Source organism: Psammomys obesus, unplaced genomic scaffold, assembly GCF_907164565.1.
Source record: "Psammomys obesus unplaced genomic scaffold, mPsaObe1.curated_primary_1811, whole genome shotgun sequence".
Taxonomy (NCBI): Eukaryota; Metazoa; Chordata; class Mammalia; order Rodentia; family Muridae; genus Psammomys; species Psammomys obesus.
In genome coordinates this window covers 13,004,183-13,020,883 of record NW_026585691.1, presented here as the reverse complement: position 1 = coordinate 13,020,883, position 16,701 = coordinate 13,004,183, and the positions used below count along the sequence as shown (strand labels likewise).

The 16,701-nt window shown below is 39.9% G+C and overlaps 1 protein-coding gene across 2 annotated transcripts in view; it reads left to right on the top strand.

Moving 5' to 3' along the window:
- Fam83b (family with sequence similarity 83 member B) overlaps nt 1-12,874 on the top strand; it is a 75,345-nt gene extending 62,471 nt beyond the window's left edge. For both annotated transcript variants that reach the window (XM_055596639.1, XM_055596631.1), the window contains exon 5: nt 7,509-12,874. In XM_055596639.1, the coding sequence (XP_055452614.1) occupies nt 7,509-9,816 (2,308 nt within the window). In that variant the 3' untranslated portion in view covers nt 9,817-12,874. The remainder of the gene's footprint in view (nt 1-7,508) is intronic.
- Nucleotides 12,875-16,701: the final 3,827 nt, after the last annotated feature.

Genomic DNA, 16,701 nt, shown 5'->3' with positions numbered 1-16,701 from the left:
ATATATATATATATATATATATAAAATCTCGAAGTCTTGAGCAAAGGGCTCAAACTTGCAATTTCCTTTGTTTATATAAAATTACTATGATCATAGAACATGCTACATGTAATTTCTGTGTAATTACACCTCCCAAACAATGTTAGCTATTATTTTAAGACTTTCTTGTATTATTTTCTACTTGTATTTGCTGTAGGCTTAGGGAGGCCCCCTCTTCCTCTCCTCCTCTTGCTCCCTTCCTCCTCCGCCTCCTCCTTCCTTCTTTCTCTTCTTTAAAGCTGTTTGGAGTTCCAAATGAAACCTTGTTAAGACAAAAATTACAACCAGACTTGAAATTAATGAGTCATTTTAAGGTCTCATATATGTATATACTTGTTCAGATGCACTTAGTTTTAGAGGGTGTTTAATTGAACTTTTAATTAAGTTTGAGTTTACTTCACTTATATATTGTGTTTCTTTTTTAAGCACATCACCATTTACTCTTTCTATTTTTATTCTTTGACTTGATGTTTAATGTTATACTCAATACTGAATCTACCTCGTTTGTTGCTGCCACTAGGAGTTGATAGTTGAATGTTGTAATGACTGGACCGAGATACTAACGTTGATATGAGATATCTATTAAAGTGCTTTAATTAAAAAGAAGAAAAGAATAACCAAAACCAAGCCAACCCAGCTCTAGAAAGCTCCTCTAGCCTCAGCCCATGGGGAAGAATGGAGGAAAATATGGAATATCTAGGAGCAGAGAATATTACGGTTCATCTAAACCATTTTCTAGCAATTCCACTCTGTGTTATTTCAAGATCATTTGAATACACTTCTTTTCAAAATTATTAGTTGCAAGCTATTGTCAGTTTTGTGTCTTTTCTTTTCCTTCTGTCATTAACTGTGCAAAGACCTGTTACATAGCGCACGAAAGTGTGTACTCTGCCTGGAATGTCTCCTCTCTGCTCCCTTAGCCTCCCTTTTCATCTCTCCGTACCATTCCTGTTCATCTCCTCAAATGGTTTTTCATTTGTTTTATTTTTTAAGATTATAACAAAAATACATCGTTTCCCTTTTTCTCCTCCCTCCGTACCCTCCCCTACACCCTTCCTTGCTCCCTTCCAAATTCATGGCTCCTTTTAAAAAATTAGTTGTTGTATACATATATGCACATATGTATGTATTCCTAAATACATAAATACAACCTGACCAGTCTATGTAATGTTACTTGTATGTATGTTTTCAGAGCCGAAACTGGGTGATGAGTTGGTGTGTTCCTCCCCTGGGAAGGCTATTCCCCTACTATTAGCATTCTTTAGTTGCCTGTGGTACTTTCTGTAGGGTTAAGCACCATGGACTTCCTCTCCCCTCATCCACTGTAGCATGTCTGTTGTTGTTGATCTGGTTCACCTCATGCTAACCAAACTCAGGCCACCTAAATGAGCAGTAAAGGTTTTTACCTGCTAAGCCATCTCTTCTTGTCCTCCTTGGCTGAGTTCCATATTGTACAAAATATTCTACAACGTTTTTATGTAATAGTTACGAACCGTTTTGGTCAAAGCCTATTCCCTTCTAGTTAAAACAGCTTGAGTTCCTTTTACCACAGCGTGTCATTTTCCCATTTTCCTTGTATTTGTTTTTTTTTTCCCTTGTCTATTTCCCTTTTCTTCTTTCTTTAGTTCTTTTTGTTTGTTTTTTTTTTTAGTCAAAATGTCACTTTATCGCTCAGTTTACCTATGAGCAGCTATGCAGCTATGCAGACCCCATTGCCCTTAAATTCTCACTCTTCTAGAGCTTGCATGACCAATGTTGACATTACAGGTGTGCACCGCTACAACCAGCTGAAAATGTCTTCATTAACTAGTACCCGCCCTCTCCCATGGAAGCCATTGAGCTCTAGAATCTCATCATTTGTAGAGAGGCCTAACCTCTGCAGTGAGCACTGTCACAGATGTGCAACATAACAGTGGCTCACCCGGAAAATGGGAGCTTGATGTATCCTGATGTAATAAAACACATGTGTTTTAGTCAATGAATAAAAGTAATATTGTGAATTTGGCATCTCCACCTGAAGTTGTAAAGGATATTCTGAAGCTCTTTATAAGGTATTTTCCATAAATTAAAATCAGGATGGATCTTTCTGTTTGTTGAGGTCCTTCTGCATCTGTCTGCTCAGTACTGGGGTTACAGATTTAGCCTCCAAACCACACTGAAAAGGAATTATACTGTTAAGCTTCCTTTTTTTTTTTTTTTAATATTACCCCTGTAAAATTTACAAGGCATTCACTAAATTTGTGTCTCTGTGGCATCATTTTTAATGAGGCATGAAGATGGACACATTTGAAATTCAAGTTACAACCAATATATTTTTACTGCTTGAATCCCATGGCCTTTATTTTTTAACCTACTGCCGGGACCCAGCCTCATAAGTCGCTTTTGGTATACGGATTAATAGCTACATTCAACAGTTCCTGACTGATGTATGATGTTGTGTTAGGGGGTGAGAATATGTTTTCAACCCAAGTAAATATCTTTGTAAATATTATTACAAATGTAAATGTAACAATATTACATTACAATAATATCAAATGTAAATAATATTAAAGACATAACAGTTCAAAGTGTAGCGGTTATTTTCAACCTTTAGTTGCCCTTGGTCCTGGCCTCTAGATGCAGCTACTCAGTTCTCCTGGCATGGTCTTCTGGCACCGATTCCAGTCTCCTAAGTATTCTCACTAGGCTGCGTTTTCCAATTTATGGGTTTCCATTATTATCCCTTACTGTTCCGTTATGATGACTGAGGCGTACTTTTCACCCACCTGTGTTCACTTTTCTGCTCTTGTGCCCATTCTTCCAGTAGAGTATGGCCACAAATTTCTCCACCACAAGAAGTCGACGTTTATATTATTGAAACTGACTTAAAACTGAGCATTGGTGAAGTGTTTCACTTTCCTTCACAAATTTAATGGCCATTTTATTTTTGTTTCGTGTGTGTGTGTGTGTGTGTGTGTGTGTGTGTTGGGTTTACTTTTTTTTTTTTTTTTTTTTTTTTGCTTGGAGAGAGACTATCTCATTATCTCAGAAATCACCCTGGCAGTCAACCTGTGTCAGTCTGTGTCTGTCCTCAGGCCATTACAACAGGCTCAATTTGGTTTTGTTTGTTTTTTGTTTGTTTGCTGCCTGGCTGGCTGGCCGGCTTGCTTGTTTTGTTTTCTAATTCATTACCTTCTCTTCTATGCATCCCTCTCGTTTTACAGTTGATTGCACAGATTTTTCGGTACACGAATGACTTTTCCAAATGATCAGCTACTGACAACAATCAGTTATGTGCAATGTAGGCTAGCAGGGTTTAAGCCAGGAATACAAGCTCAGTTCCCAGGATAGTCCATATTTCTGGTATTTTGATATACTATGTATATCTAAATTCTATTTTCCTTTGTTTTTCTTTCTCTGTCTCTTCCTGAGTTACTTATTTGTAGCTCAACTTAAGATAAAATTTTCTAATTAGTCACTCTTTCAAGTCTGCCTCGGCTTGTTTAATATACTTCAAAGACATGGTGCAGAAATACAATTGCCATGAATGGTGATGTTTAACTCATTAATTATGGATGAGTATTATTGTAGTTTTAACAAACATTATCTTCTTGCTAAACTAAGATTGACGCTTTTGTCATCATATGTTTGTCTCTCATTGCTTTTCAAACTTTAAAGTATTTTTCTGATACTGTGATGCTTTTGTTTCATTATGTTAGGCGTCATTTTCAAGATACTCCTTTTCTACTCTTTTGTTTTTGGCTTAGTCTAACATGAGTCTCAAAGTCAGCCAATGCTTGGATCTGAAATTTCTATCCATTATTTTGATTTATGTAATTTGGTTGAAAAGTTGGAAGAAATTCTTAGCAAGAAGCTACCTTTGGTGTTGCTATTTTTAGAGCATGCTGGAAGTCCTTTTCCTCCAATGATCTTTTTTTTTGTTTTGCTGGCATTTTTGTAGGGATGTGTCTTGAGTCCCTATACCTTTCTTTTCTTATATTCTATGGATACTTCCTTTTTGTTGTGCCTCTTTTTAGAACAGGATTTCAGTTTGTAATCTCGGCTGTCCCAGACTCCATGGAAGTCCTTCTGCCTTTGCCTCCTAAGTACTAAGGTTTGCTTGAGCGACCACCCGAAAGTGAATATGGTTTCTTACTTACTTTGCTTAAATGCTTCGTTATTATTAGCACTCAACCTATGAAAATTCTCTGATGCAGTTCCCACTTTACCATTACTTTGGATTATTTTTACTGTGTCTTTTGTTGTTGTTTGGTTTGGTTTGGTTGTTTGGTTTTCATCTGTGGCCTTTCTTGTGAAAATTGCTATCTTTTTAAACAATGTATAATAAAGAAAAAAATCAATGTATGCAGTAACGGATTTAATTGAACTTTATATATTTTCTGACAATATAAGCATTTATGACTTTTAGGGTTTATTTTTTTACTTTAATAATACATTTATTTTATCACTTGTTATTAAATATTTTAAGCATCTTCAGAGTACCATACCTGGGGATATAGATCTCAACAAACTATATGAGATCTCTGAGATGAATTTTACTTTAACGGACAGAGGAGATGATTAACAAAGTCAAAGTACATTATGAAGCATCAGTTAGTAATATATGCTAGAAGAATCCAGGGAACTAAGGTAATGAATGCTTAGATAAGTTCTCTGGATACAATGGCTGCAAATTTCTAAAGGGATATGAGTCAAGAGATTCAGAGGGAGAACAGTATTACCAGGAAAGGGCAACTACAAAGATAGGGGGACAAAAGGAAAAAAAAATACATGGTTGAAAATCTTAGATAAGGGGTAAACTATCCAGAAAGAACCAGAAAAACAAGCTTGGTGTGGTGATGCTTGCTTGTAACCCTAGCAATCAAGAGGTTGAGGCATGACGATCCTAAAGCCATCCTGGGATAAAAGCATATGTATGACAGCATTTTCTAAGGCCAGGCAATGATTTGAATTTTATTTTAGGGAAATTAGAAAAATTTCTACTGGAATATGACATGAGCCAGTCTTTATTTTGTAAAGATGGCTTTTATGTTATGTCCGTTGACAAATGAAAAAAAAATGGAGAAACTAAGGTTCAAATTGGCTTATGACACAATGACGTGGGTGACATGGAATGGTGAGAATTTTTTGGAAGCAATGTTGGCAGATCCTGTTCTTGTTTTTTTTTTGTTGTTGTTGTTGTTGGTGTTTTGTTTTTCTGTTAGCTCTAGGACCAGAATATTCAGAAGTGATTCCTCACTTTGTGTGGACCACTCGAGGGATGCTTGGAAGAGTGATTTAAATATGATAAAGGTAGAGAGAGCTTGGTGTGGATGGATTGCATGAAATGTGCTTAAATCACTGTCTCAGATATGACCGAAAGGAAGACAGAGCTGGGGAAAAGTGATGTGGGATGAAGGTTCACAAATTGGACATACAAATCTTGTGAAGCAGTTCCTGTTGCAAGCAGCCACTGGACATTGATTCTCCAGTCACAGAGGGACCAAGTACTAATAGTGCAGGTGTGTAGCTTATGCCTTGTAGATGACACAATTCACCTAAAGTGACAGAGAGGAACAGGTGTCCCTCCCTGCATCCTGCAAGTGCCTTGTTGGTCGATTCAGACCCACTTTTGAAACACTCAACTGAAAGTCTTACTGTAACTTGCAATTTTTATGACAGCATTCCAAAGAAAACGTTTATCCGGTTGTCCTATATTCTCAGTTTCCTAAAATGAACTCTTGGAGCCTGTTTTATTTCAGAACCTTTAAGGTTGTACCGTATTCTGATGCTCTAATTTTTAGAGAAAGTTCAATCCTTAATCTTTCTAGTGTGTGCTACAAACAACCACTAGAAAGGCGATCCCCAAACATTGCTTTCTCTTACAATTTATCTGAATTTGGGGACAAACCCTAAACAACCAAAGTCTCTGCTTAGCTTTCAAACATACCTACCCACTTCGCATATCTCTCATACCTCTTTTTTTCTTCCAGATAAGCATATTGTGTGTATATGTATGTGTGTGTGTGTCTGTCTGACTGACTGGTTGACATGCTGACTAAACTGTTGCAGTTACTGCCTCCTCTGCTTTTCATTGTGTTTCTTCCAAACTGCCTGCTTGTAATCTTTTGACTCCCACTTTCTCTGGGGAATTCTGAGTACCTGCTAATTTAACATTTATCCATTGTTTACTGTTTCCAACATTGCCTTATTCGTGGCTTTAGTTTGATTGAAAAAGAATATTTTTTTACTTTATTTTTATTTCCCCACTTCTGACTGCATGCCAAAATTTATTTTAACTATTGATTTCCATTTCACTTCTCTTCCGTCATCCTTCTCGCCCACATATTCACATAAAGAGTACCTAGTAAGTATGTTTCTCATGCCATGAATTCATGAGACATAACACACAAATTTGAGCATATAAGAATGACAAATTTCCAAATATAGAGTCTCGTGATATTTTATTTTTAATAAGCACATTTAAGAAATGTTTATATTTGTATTTGTTTTCCCTATAGAAATATTACATTAATTCAGTATAGAGAGTGTCTCACTGTTTTTTTATCCAGAAACTGCAGTATGTCATATATATTCTTTAATATAAAGAATATTAACCATTTATTTTTTTAGTCACCTGGCTTTCTATTTAATTTAGGTGTTCATAAGTTAAAATCAAAGATTATCATAGAATTTTAAGATTTCATGCACTTCAAAACTATGTAGAAAAGGGCTTGAAATTCGTATAAAATACTGTGGAATCATTACAACCTTTAATTTATAGGAATAGTGCACTATATTCAGAGATCCTGATTGGTGTTTTAAAGAGCGTGCTTTATGAGGAACATTGTAACCCTGTGTGGACGGAGGGCAGAGAGGTCTGTGTATCAGTGACTGAAGCTTGGGCCCACAGTTGCTCTATTTATAGCCCTCTGCATCCTAAATCACGCTGAATAACCCACAGAGATAAAAGTCGGAAGGAGCCAAGGCTCAAACTATATCCATTCGTGTCTGTGTGTTACGATCTGTGAGGCCACAGCCGCAGTGATGCTACCGAGGTCTTCAATTTGGAGACGAGGAAAATAGACCCAGCATCGTGTAGCTACAGCTTTGCAGAGGCAGCCAAGTCGCTAAAGTTCCACTGTCACACAGGCTTTCCCCACACCCTGCTGTGTTGGAATATGTGAGTTATAATGTTTTTAACCCTCTAACATCTTGGCAGGTGTAGATTCAAAACATACAACCATTTTCTTTCAGCTTTTGGAATATGGACTTCAAACCAGTAGTCGGAGTTGCTTAGATACTTAGTAAGATATATGTGTATTTATTGTAATCATGTAACTATTACAGTATTCTAAATATGCTTACCAAGAAAAAAAAAAAAAGCACATGTGTTCTTCGGCCGTTTTTTAATGACTTTTTCAGCAGAACTGTATGGTGTTATTAGTCTCTGGCCAAAATTAAGTTTCTTCTCTTTGTTTTGCTTTCAGCTACATGTGGTCATTTGAGAAAGCTCACCTCAGCATGGTTCAGGTAATCACAGGACACCTTGTAGAGTTATTTGACGAAGAATTCCGAACACTCTATGCCAGGTCCTGTGTGCCAAGCGCTTTCGCTCAGGAAGAATCAGTCAGGGTGAAGCCGGGCAAAGCCCTATGGGAGAACGGCCTTTACCAGCGCTCCATTTCTTCGTTAGCTTCCGTTTCCAGCCAGAGAAACCTTTTTGGTAGACAAGACCAAATTCACAAAATAGATCCCAGTTTCTTCAAAGGCAGAGGGATGTACACCCTCAACGAACATGACAAACAGAGCGTGAGGAACCACGCGTACAAGCCTCATTTCCTTCCAAACTTCAACGGGCCGAATGCTGTCCGCCACTTCCAACCCAGTCAGATCAATGAAAACTGGAAACGGCACAGTTACGCCGGGGAACAGCCCGAAACAACACCGTACCTGCTGCTCAGCCGAGCTCTCAACCGACCCAACAACCCTCCGGGACCCTGGAGAAGGCCTTCAGACAGCCTCAGCGTGGCGTCCTCGCTGCGGGGAGGCCGGGCGGGCCAGCAGAATGCCCCTGCCCCGGGCTTCGCTGACCGGCTGGCCCAGAGGAAAGCCACCAACCTGGCAGACAGGAATTCAAACGTGCGCAGGTCCTTTAACGGGACAGACAGCCACATCCGCTCTCTGCAGCAGCGGATGCCCACCCTGGAGAGCACCACCAAGTCTTTCCTGCGCAGCTGGAGAATTGAGTCCTACTTGAACGATAACTCCGAGGCCCCGCCCGATTCGAACGGCTCCACCCTGGGGGACAGGTTTGAAGGCTACGATAAACCCGAGAACGGGAAAGCCAACGCGCTCTACGCCCATTCGAGGCTCCGGTCCTCCTTTGTGTTTAAACCCACCCTACCTGAACAAAAAGAGGTTAACAGCTGCACGACCGGCTCCTCAAATTCCACCATCATTGGTTCCCAAGGAAGTGACACACCCCGGGTGGACCCGGACAGCTCCAAAAATGCACCGTCCTTGACTGGAAAGACCTCGCCCGGGTCAGTCCCCAAGCTCCCAACACAGTCAGAGGAACCAGGGCCACAGAGCCTACAGGTTCCCGAAGAGCACCCAGCGGTCCTAAACCAGCCAACGAACGGCCGGATGGAGCTCAACAACTTTATATACACCAAGCTGTGCGGAAACAAGCAGGTGGAGAACGGGAAAAGCCAGCAGAGCGAGAACCTGCTCAAAAGGCGAAGCTTCCCGTCCTTCGACCACTCAAGAGTCCATCTAGATCAGGCGAGCAGCAAGAATTACGTATACAGTACCCTGACCAGAAATCGGGTGCGGCAGCCCGAGAAACCCAAGGAGGACGTGCTCAAGAGTTCCAAGAGCATGCACAATGTGACCCGCAGTGCAGAGGAGGACGGAGACGAGGAGGTCAGGAGAGACCCCCCAAGTTGTCCGGCCACTAAATCCATTTCCATTGCCGCCTTGCTGGATGTCAACAAGGAGGACCCCAGCAAGGAACTTACCTCTAAGAAGGAAGTCAAAGGCTCCCCAAGCTTTTTGAAAAAGGGGTCTCAGAAATTAAGGTCCTTGCTTAGTCTCACCCCAGAGAAGAGGGAAAACCTGTCTAAAAACAAGGCGCCCGCCTTTTACAGAATGTGCAGCAGCTCGGACACTTTGGTCTCCGAGGGGGAGGAGAATCAGAAGCCTAAGAAGTCGGAACCCAGAGTCGATGCATCTCCCAGAAGAAAGCGTTCCTCCTCGTCGAATTCCCAAGGCAGCGTCCACAAGAGCAAGGAGAACATAGCAGTCAGTACATCCCCAGGGATAAATGCCCACGCGGAGGAGAGCAGGAGAATAGCGCCCTCACCGCGTCCTGCCGAGAGGAAGCTTTCTGAGAAGGCTGGAGACGCCTCTGCCCCGAGATTCAACACCGAACAGATCCAATACCGCGATTCCAGGGAGGTGGGCGCGCCCGTGGCCCCCGAAAGAAGGCCAACCTCTTCTCCGGCGCTCAAGTCCAACGAGCTTCTGAGATCTCATTCAACCAACCAGCGAGTTTACAGTCGATTTGAGCCTTTCTGTAAGATCGAGAACTCTATTCAGCCAGCGAGCAGCGTGACCAATCCGCACGTCAGCCGCCCAGAAGTCAAATCCACACCTATGGGCGGCGGCGGTTATGGCAGGGCCAGCCCGATGCTGAATTACAAGACTGGTACTTATCATTCATACAACCCCAATGAAAACAAGTTCCGGGGATTCATGCAAAAGTTTGGAAACTTTATACACAAAAACAAGTGAAATGCTTTCGTTTCACATTGCGATTGAGATGTTAAATGAATGTGGCTGTAAATATCTGTCCAAAGAACACTGTAATTTTTTTGTACCATGCCAAGAGTGTTCTGTATTAGAACTGGAGGAATGGATAGAAGTATACAGGGAAGATGTTGTTTTGTGGTAAAAATCAGTTGTACTTGGTTACCCTACAAAGGACTATCCTAGCAAACACATTAAAATTTTATTCTTAAAGGCCAATAGCTTTTTTAAAATATAGGATCCGTTATTTCCTATCTACTAAAACTCTTGTGTTTAATTAGAAGAAACCACAGTGACGGGGCTACATTTGGATTTTTGATCATCCATCCCAAAGTCTTCATTTAAAAGCCGTTCATATTACTCATCGCTGGTGCTTTTTGATATGCCTTTGTGATTTTTTCATATTTTCAGAAACACAGGAAAACACAATGTTGGCATATTTGTTTACACACTTTATTTGGGTTCTTATATCTACCACCCTTCTCCACCCCAATCACTTCCAGCACCCCACACCAGGTAGGAGAAGCAGAAGGTTGGAGGGCAGGGAGTGTTGAGTTCTTTTTAGACTACTTCCTGCTGATTAGGGGCACTGAGTTTCATGGGGCAAGAACAGTCTTCATCTTGTAAGGATATCTCCAGCTTCCTGTCTCTTTAATCTTGACTGTGTTTCAAACCAGCAGCAGCAAGAATGGGAACCAGCAGGAGGAACAGCCACAACTCTTCTCTTTGGGCTCTGGTCTTTCTGTACCGTGTCTAGAACCCCCAGAATTAAACTGTCGTCAGCTGGCAGAATCCCACCCCTGCCAGTGTACCCACGAGACAAATAGTTAGCTGCTGTGGACAATCTGAAATAGCCCCATATCCCACACCTGAAATTAAAACACAAACATGTTTACATCACTTCACTGTTTTTTTTTTTTTTTTAGACACCAAAATTCCTGCTTCAGAATAAAGCCTCTTTTGTTGATAAATACTGTAGGATAACTTAATATATGCCATTGTTTTATTATCTTTCCTATGCAACATTGCACATAAAGGGTAACATTTGAATTATATAGGCCAGCGGGTTTTATTGAGCCTGAAGTGTGCTGTCCACCAGCCTTAAGCATCAGCTTTGAATACTACAGACAAACACACAGGCTTCATTTTCTAACTCTTAGAACCATTGCAGTGTTCTGCTTTGCGCGTCCTCCTCAGCTGTCCATCTTTTGTAATTATTCCTTAATTAAAATTTGATGCAAAAACCTTCTAAAACTGTGAAATTCTTCAGACTCGTGATTGATATGCCAGTGCAGAAATGCTTTGTTTGAAAATTGTTTGCTTTTTTAAAGTCTGGGTTGAATGTGGTGAGCTAACACACTGTTTCATGAGGGCTAGATGGTGGCCGTGAGAACCAGGCCTTGTCTCTCATTGTTATAGGACCAGGCTGGATGGAAACATTTCCATACTTTAGTTTCTTGGTTATAGTCAAGTCAAGAAATGAAAAGCTTCCTGTTTGGTGCAGAAACCTTTACATGAATCTGTTTTATTCACGAAATGTAAAACTCAGGAAGCAAAAGATAGCGTGAGAGGCGAGGCATAGGGTGCTTTAAAAATGCTTCAAATATCTTATTTAATACTTTCAAGCTTGCTAAGCAGAACACTGTGTTGTCTTTAAAATTCAGTATTTGATTGCTACTGTCCAATGTCTGTATTGTTAAGATCATTTACCATAGGAGAATCCGTATAGGAGAGGCTATGGAGTAGAACACCTAGCATTTTCTGAGCACTTAACTATAACCGGGTCATGACCTGCAAACTCATGCTCCACCACATGTCTGTTCTAATTGGTTCAAGATCTTCTCTATTGGAACTGAAGAAAGCATTTACTTCCTAACGAGGAGTCAACCAGGAAAAGTTTAATTGAATTTCACTAGATAGCAAGGACATACTGGGACTGAATGATTATAGTAGGTAAAGTTAGAATAGTGAGGGGAGATGCAGTTCTGACCTACTTTGGCAGGGCCAGTCTTAATAGCTTTGTGGCCATTTTGATCTTCTGGTTGGCTTGTGACAATGATAGCAAAGGAGAGGGAACCAGAGTGGCTCATTTGTGCTTTGACGAAGAAAAGACTGGCAGGGAAGGTATGTAGGGAAAGGAGCCCAATTTTGAACACTTACAGTAGTATTAGCCAGGATATCTGGTTAAACAAAACTACACCTTACAGAAGTTATGTACTTTCAAGATGTGCATGGCACTGGATACTGTAGGCTGAATTTTAGCACAAAACCAGTATTTTGGTACAGCATTCCGTACTTTGCTGGCTTCTTGTCTGCCTTGTTTTCAGAGCATGCTTTGGAAGTGTTAAATCACCTCCCTCTTTGGCTCAGTCTCACCTTATAAACTGCAGCTATATGCTAATACCAATATATGAATAATATTTTATGAATAGGAATCCCAAACAGATGTTCAGTTTCACATCATTACAAAAGTAGCATTATAACCTCCCACAGTAATTGAGGAACTTGCCACGTTCTCTTATTCTGGTCTGATCCTGTTGGAAATGTAAGTGTGATGAACTTGAAACCGTCCACACTAATAAGAGTATTAAAGCAGAGTGCTGAGAAAGTCCTCGTACTCATCTTGACAACAGAACCAGTTCACAGAAACTTTGATTTTAAATCAATCTTTTATAATATCATTTCCTTATAATAAGACCAATGAATGGTTCATGTGCAAAAGCTTAGTACCACCTCATAGAGTAACTCCCATAATTTCTGAAAATACGGTTAGCTTGGAGAAAAAAAATTTTAAATCTTCACTGTGCTCTTCTTTGGGAAGTAGGGAGTGGAAAGTGCTTCATTCTACCTGCCTGATGGGTAATTTAGGCTTTTGCACAGCCAATTGATTCCCTTCAGCCTCTTTATTTTTATTATCTCCTTACTAATGTCTTTCCCCAGAAGCACCCTTATGTCCAAATGTGTACATATTTTTCTAAAATGTCTTCTCTGAGAAACTCCCCTCAGTTAAGATTGAGAAAACACATTAATACTTAAAAAAAAAAAAAAAAAAAAAAAAAAAAAAACATTGTTACAACTTTAACTAGATGCTTGCCCAGATTTGGTGGTTATAATTTCAAACGATCTTTTTTCTCTTTTACTTCCCATATTGATATTGGTGGAAAGGTGTTGCATACACGTGCTTTGATGTTAAACTTTAGCAAATGCACATTTGCATCTACACAGGGATTAAGTTTCTACACAGAAACACAAGGAAACTGAGTATGATTTCTAATTAGTTCTTGCAGGTGGCATTAGAATAGCACAAGAGATGCTTCTCCTGATATATTTTTATCCTTTCACTCTCATGTGCTAAAGTATGAATACATATCAGTCTTCATTTGTGAATAAATACTGACAAGGGCTGGATTTTAGGTGCATTCAGTTTTACTTTACTCAAGAACTATCTTGTGCCACTACTATTCCACAGATATTTTCATTGTAAGGATATCTGTTGACTCATAATGTGCCTTTTGCTAAGGGTTTTAAAGTAGAATTGTTGCTTTGTATTAACTAAACTCATGATTAATGTGGGATTATGTTTAAAAATTAAAATTTGTTTGGTTCTTTAAACAAAATTTTTAAAAAGTTCTTTAAACAAACGTTCTTTAAAACAAGAGTGATAAAGTTATAAACAAATCAACTTGTTATCTTTTTATATACATACACTATTACAAAGAAATATTCGTCCAAATTAACTTTTGATTAATAAATGAATATTAAATAATTTTGTACAAATACTATATTGTTAGTTTTTTTTTAATCATTATACCCTAAGTTGCTTTATTCAAGTACACTCTTCCTTTTAGTAACTATCAGGGATTAGATGATTATTAAAAATATTTCTCAGGGGCGAGGAGCTGGATGGGTGCATGAAGCACTCACACACATATGAGGGCGAGAGTTTAGACGCCCACCCCACCACCCACATAAACGCTGGAAGGGTGTGTTAGCATGCCTGTAACCCCAATACAGGAGGAAAAGAATCTAGGGAGGGAGCCACAAGCAAGCTGGCTGGACAGACTTGATCAGTTGATGAGCTTGAGATTCAGTGAAAGGTTCTGCCTCAGTAAGCAAAGCCCAGCATGATCGAGGAGACACACAGCGTCCACTTCTGGCCTCCAAATGCGCATGAGTAAAATCAAGTGCGTACATGCACACCTACAAACATGTATTCACACATATACATGCGAGACAACATTTCCCCCAACTCTAAAACCTTTAAAATATGCTTGATCAGCACATTTTCTTAGAGCGCTCTTTCCATATTTGACAGTAGCAGTGCTTGTCACAGTGTTCATTTGGTCAACAGTGGGCTAGGTACATTTGTGCACTTGAACATGCATTTAAGATTCCTATTATCCAGCATTTACAAAATATGTTTCTATATGTAGATATGTTTCTATATGCCAAAGCCACTGTGTATCCTCAGTCCTTAGTACTACAAGATGTGTTAAAGATGGGTAGCCTAGCTATAGACTATGCCAGGAGTCTAAGTTCACAGAGAAAGTTTCACGGCAATATATCTCCATGGCTACAAGAGACATGACTCATCCTCTTTGTTTCCATTTCTGCTGTAAGAGTTACATTAAGTATGATTTACTGTAAATTCATAGAATTTTTAAAAGAAATTCTTGTAGCTTGCTTTTACATAAGTTGTTAACACCTGGCTTTGGATTAAATATTCTGCAGATGTATTCGTATTACAGCAAGTCTGAAAATTATTTAAAACTCAAAGTTCCATAGGTAGAAAAAGTGACATAACAAATTACAACATAGTTGAAGTCTATGTATTACAGTACATAGACTTGAGAGTCTTGTCAAAGGTGAATGTTAATTGTAGCTTCTAAAGTATGACTATAAAGACAAATTTCTGCTAAATGCTAAGGTTGAAGCTTCCCCCACACAGAAGCACAAACATATTGGCTTTAACTTGGGATGCGAGCTCAAGGATATTTTAAAAAGGCTAAATGGCTTTGAAGAGTCTAACCAAAAACACAGCTGTAGGTCAAAGGTTTTTGTTGTTGGGAACCTGCAGAGTGCCTTCCCATACCCAAGACACTAGAGCATAATGATGAAGTTTCTGTGTTGGCACCAACTCATCCTCTCCTTGTGCAGTGACTCGTATAGGTGTTGTCTTCAGAAAGGGGGCCTTGCTGTCGGTTTGTGAAAGGCATCCTGTTGTCTTGGAAACAGCCTGGGTTGTTTGGTGATTTCCACTGGACCCCTTTAGCAGACAACATATTTGGTTGTAATCTAGTCCCAGGACTAGCAGCTTTCTTTGGTGACAGGAGATGGCCAGTAGGGACTCTTTCTCATTATTTTGGAGACTTCATTAGGATTTCCTTATTATATTTTAGAGGTTTCAACAGCACTAGTTTTCCATATCACCCCTCAAAGACCCCTCAATTCTTGCATTTCCTCTTCAGCCCCATCTTCCCAATCTCTCCCCACCTGATTTTCCCTTCACCATGTCCTCTGCATACATACTATACCTTTCAGTTTGTATTTTTATAAGACTCATGAGTGTGTGAACAGCGGGTCTCTGGTTCTTGTGCCTCCTCTTGGAGTGTGTTTCCTTCTGTTGTTTTGCCTTGTGATGTGATAAGGTTTGTTTTATCTTATTATATTTTATTTTGTTAAAAAACAAATCTGTCAGGGTCATTTTGATTCGTATCTCTCTGATGGCTAAGGATGTTGAGTTCTTTATATATTCTGGATATTAGCCCTCTGTCACAGGACATTTGCACAACCATATTTGTAGCAGCTTTATTTGTAATAGCCAGAACCTGGAAACAAACCAGATGTCCCTCAGTTGAGGAATGGATACAGAAATTGTGGTACTTTTACACAATGGAATACTACTCAGCAATTAAAAAAAAGGAAATTATGAACTTTGCAGGCAAATGGTGGGACCTAGTAAAGATCATCCTGACTGAGGTATCCCAGAAGCAGAAAGACACACATGATATATAGTGGGTACTAGACCTATCAGATAGGATAAACATACTAAAATCTGTACACTAAAGAAGATAAACAAGAAAGAGGACCCGGGGTAGGATGATCAATCCTCACTTAGAAAGACAAATGGGATGGACATTGGAAATAGGAGAAAACAAGTAACAAGACAGGAGCCTACCACAGAGGGCCCCTGAAAGACTCTTCCTAGCAGTGTATCAAAACAGATGCTGCAACTCATAACCAAACCTTGGGCAGAGTACAGGGAATCATATGAAAGAAGGGGGAGTTAGTGTGACCTGGAGAGGACAGGAGCTCCACAAGGACCAAATATACCTGTGCCAAGGTCTTTTCTGAGAATGTTTCTCCAACCAAGAACCATGAATGGATATAACCTAGAACCCCTGCCCAGATACAGCCCATGGCACCTCAGTATCGAAGTGGGCTCCCTAATTAGGGAAACAGGGACTGTCTCAGATATGAACTCAATGGCTGGCTCTTTGACCTTCCCTCCCACTCCCTGAGGGAGGAGAAGACTTGCTAGGCCACAGAAGAGGACATTGTAGCCAGCCCTGAAGAGATCTGATAAGCTAGGATCAGATGGTAAGGAAGGAGGACCTCATACATCAGTGGACTTAGTGAGGGGCAAGAAGGAGATGAGGGAGGGAGGGTGGGATTGGGAGGGAATGAGAGAGGGGCCTACAGATGGGATACAAAGTAAATAAACTGTAATTAATATAAAAAATACAGAAAGAAAAAAATAAATATTTGTTCAAAAATTTTAAACATGAGATCCAAGTCAAATGAAAACAGAAAACAGGGACTGGCTAGAAGAGAGTGGCCCACAGGCAGCATGCCACAGCTCAAGCTGCT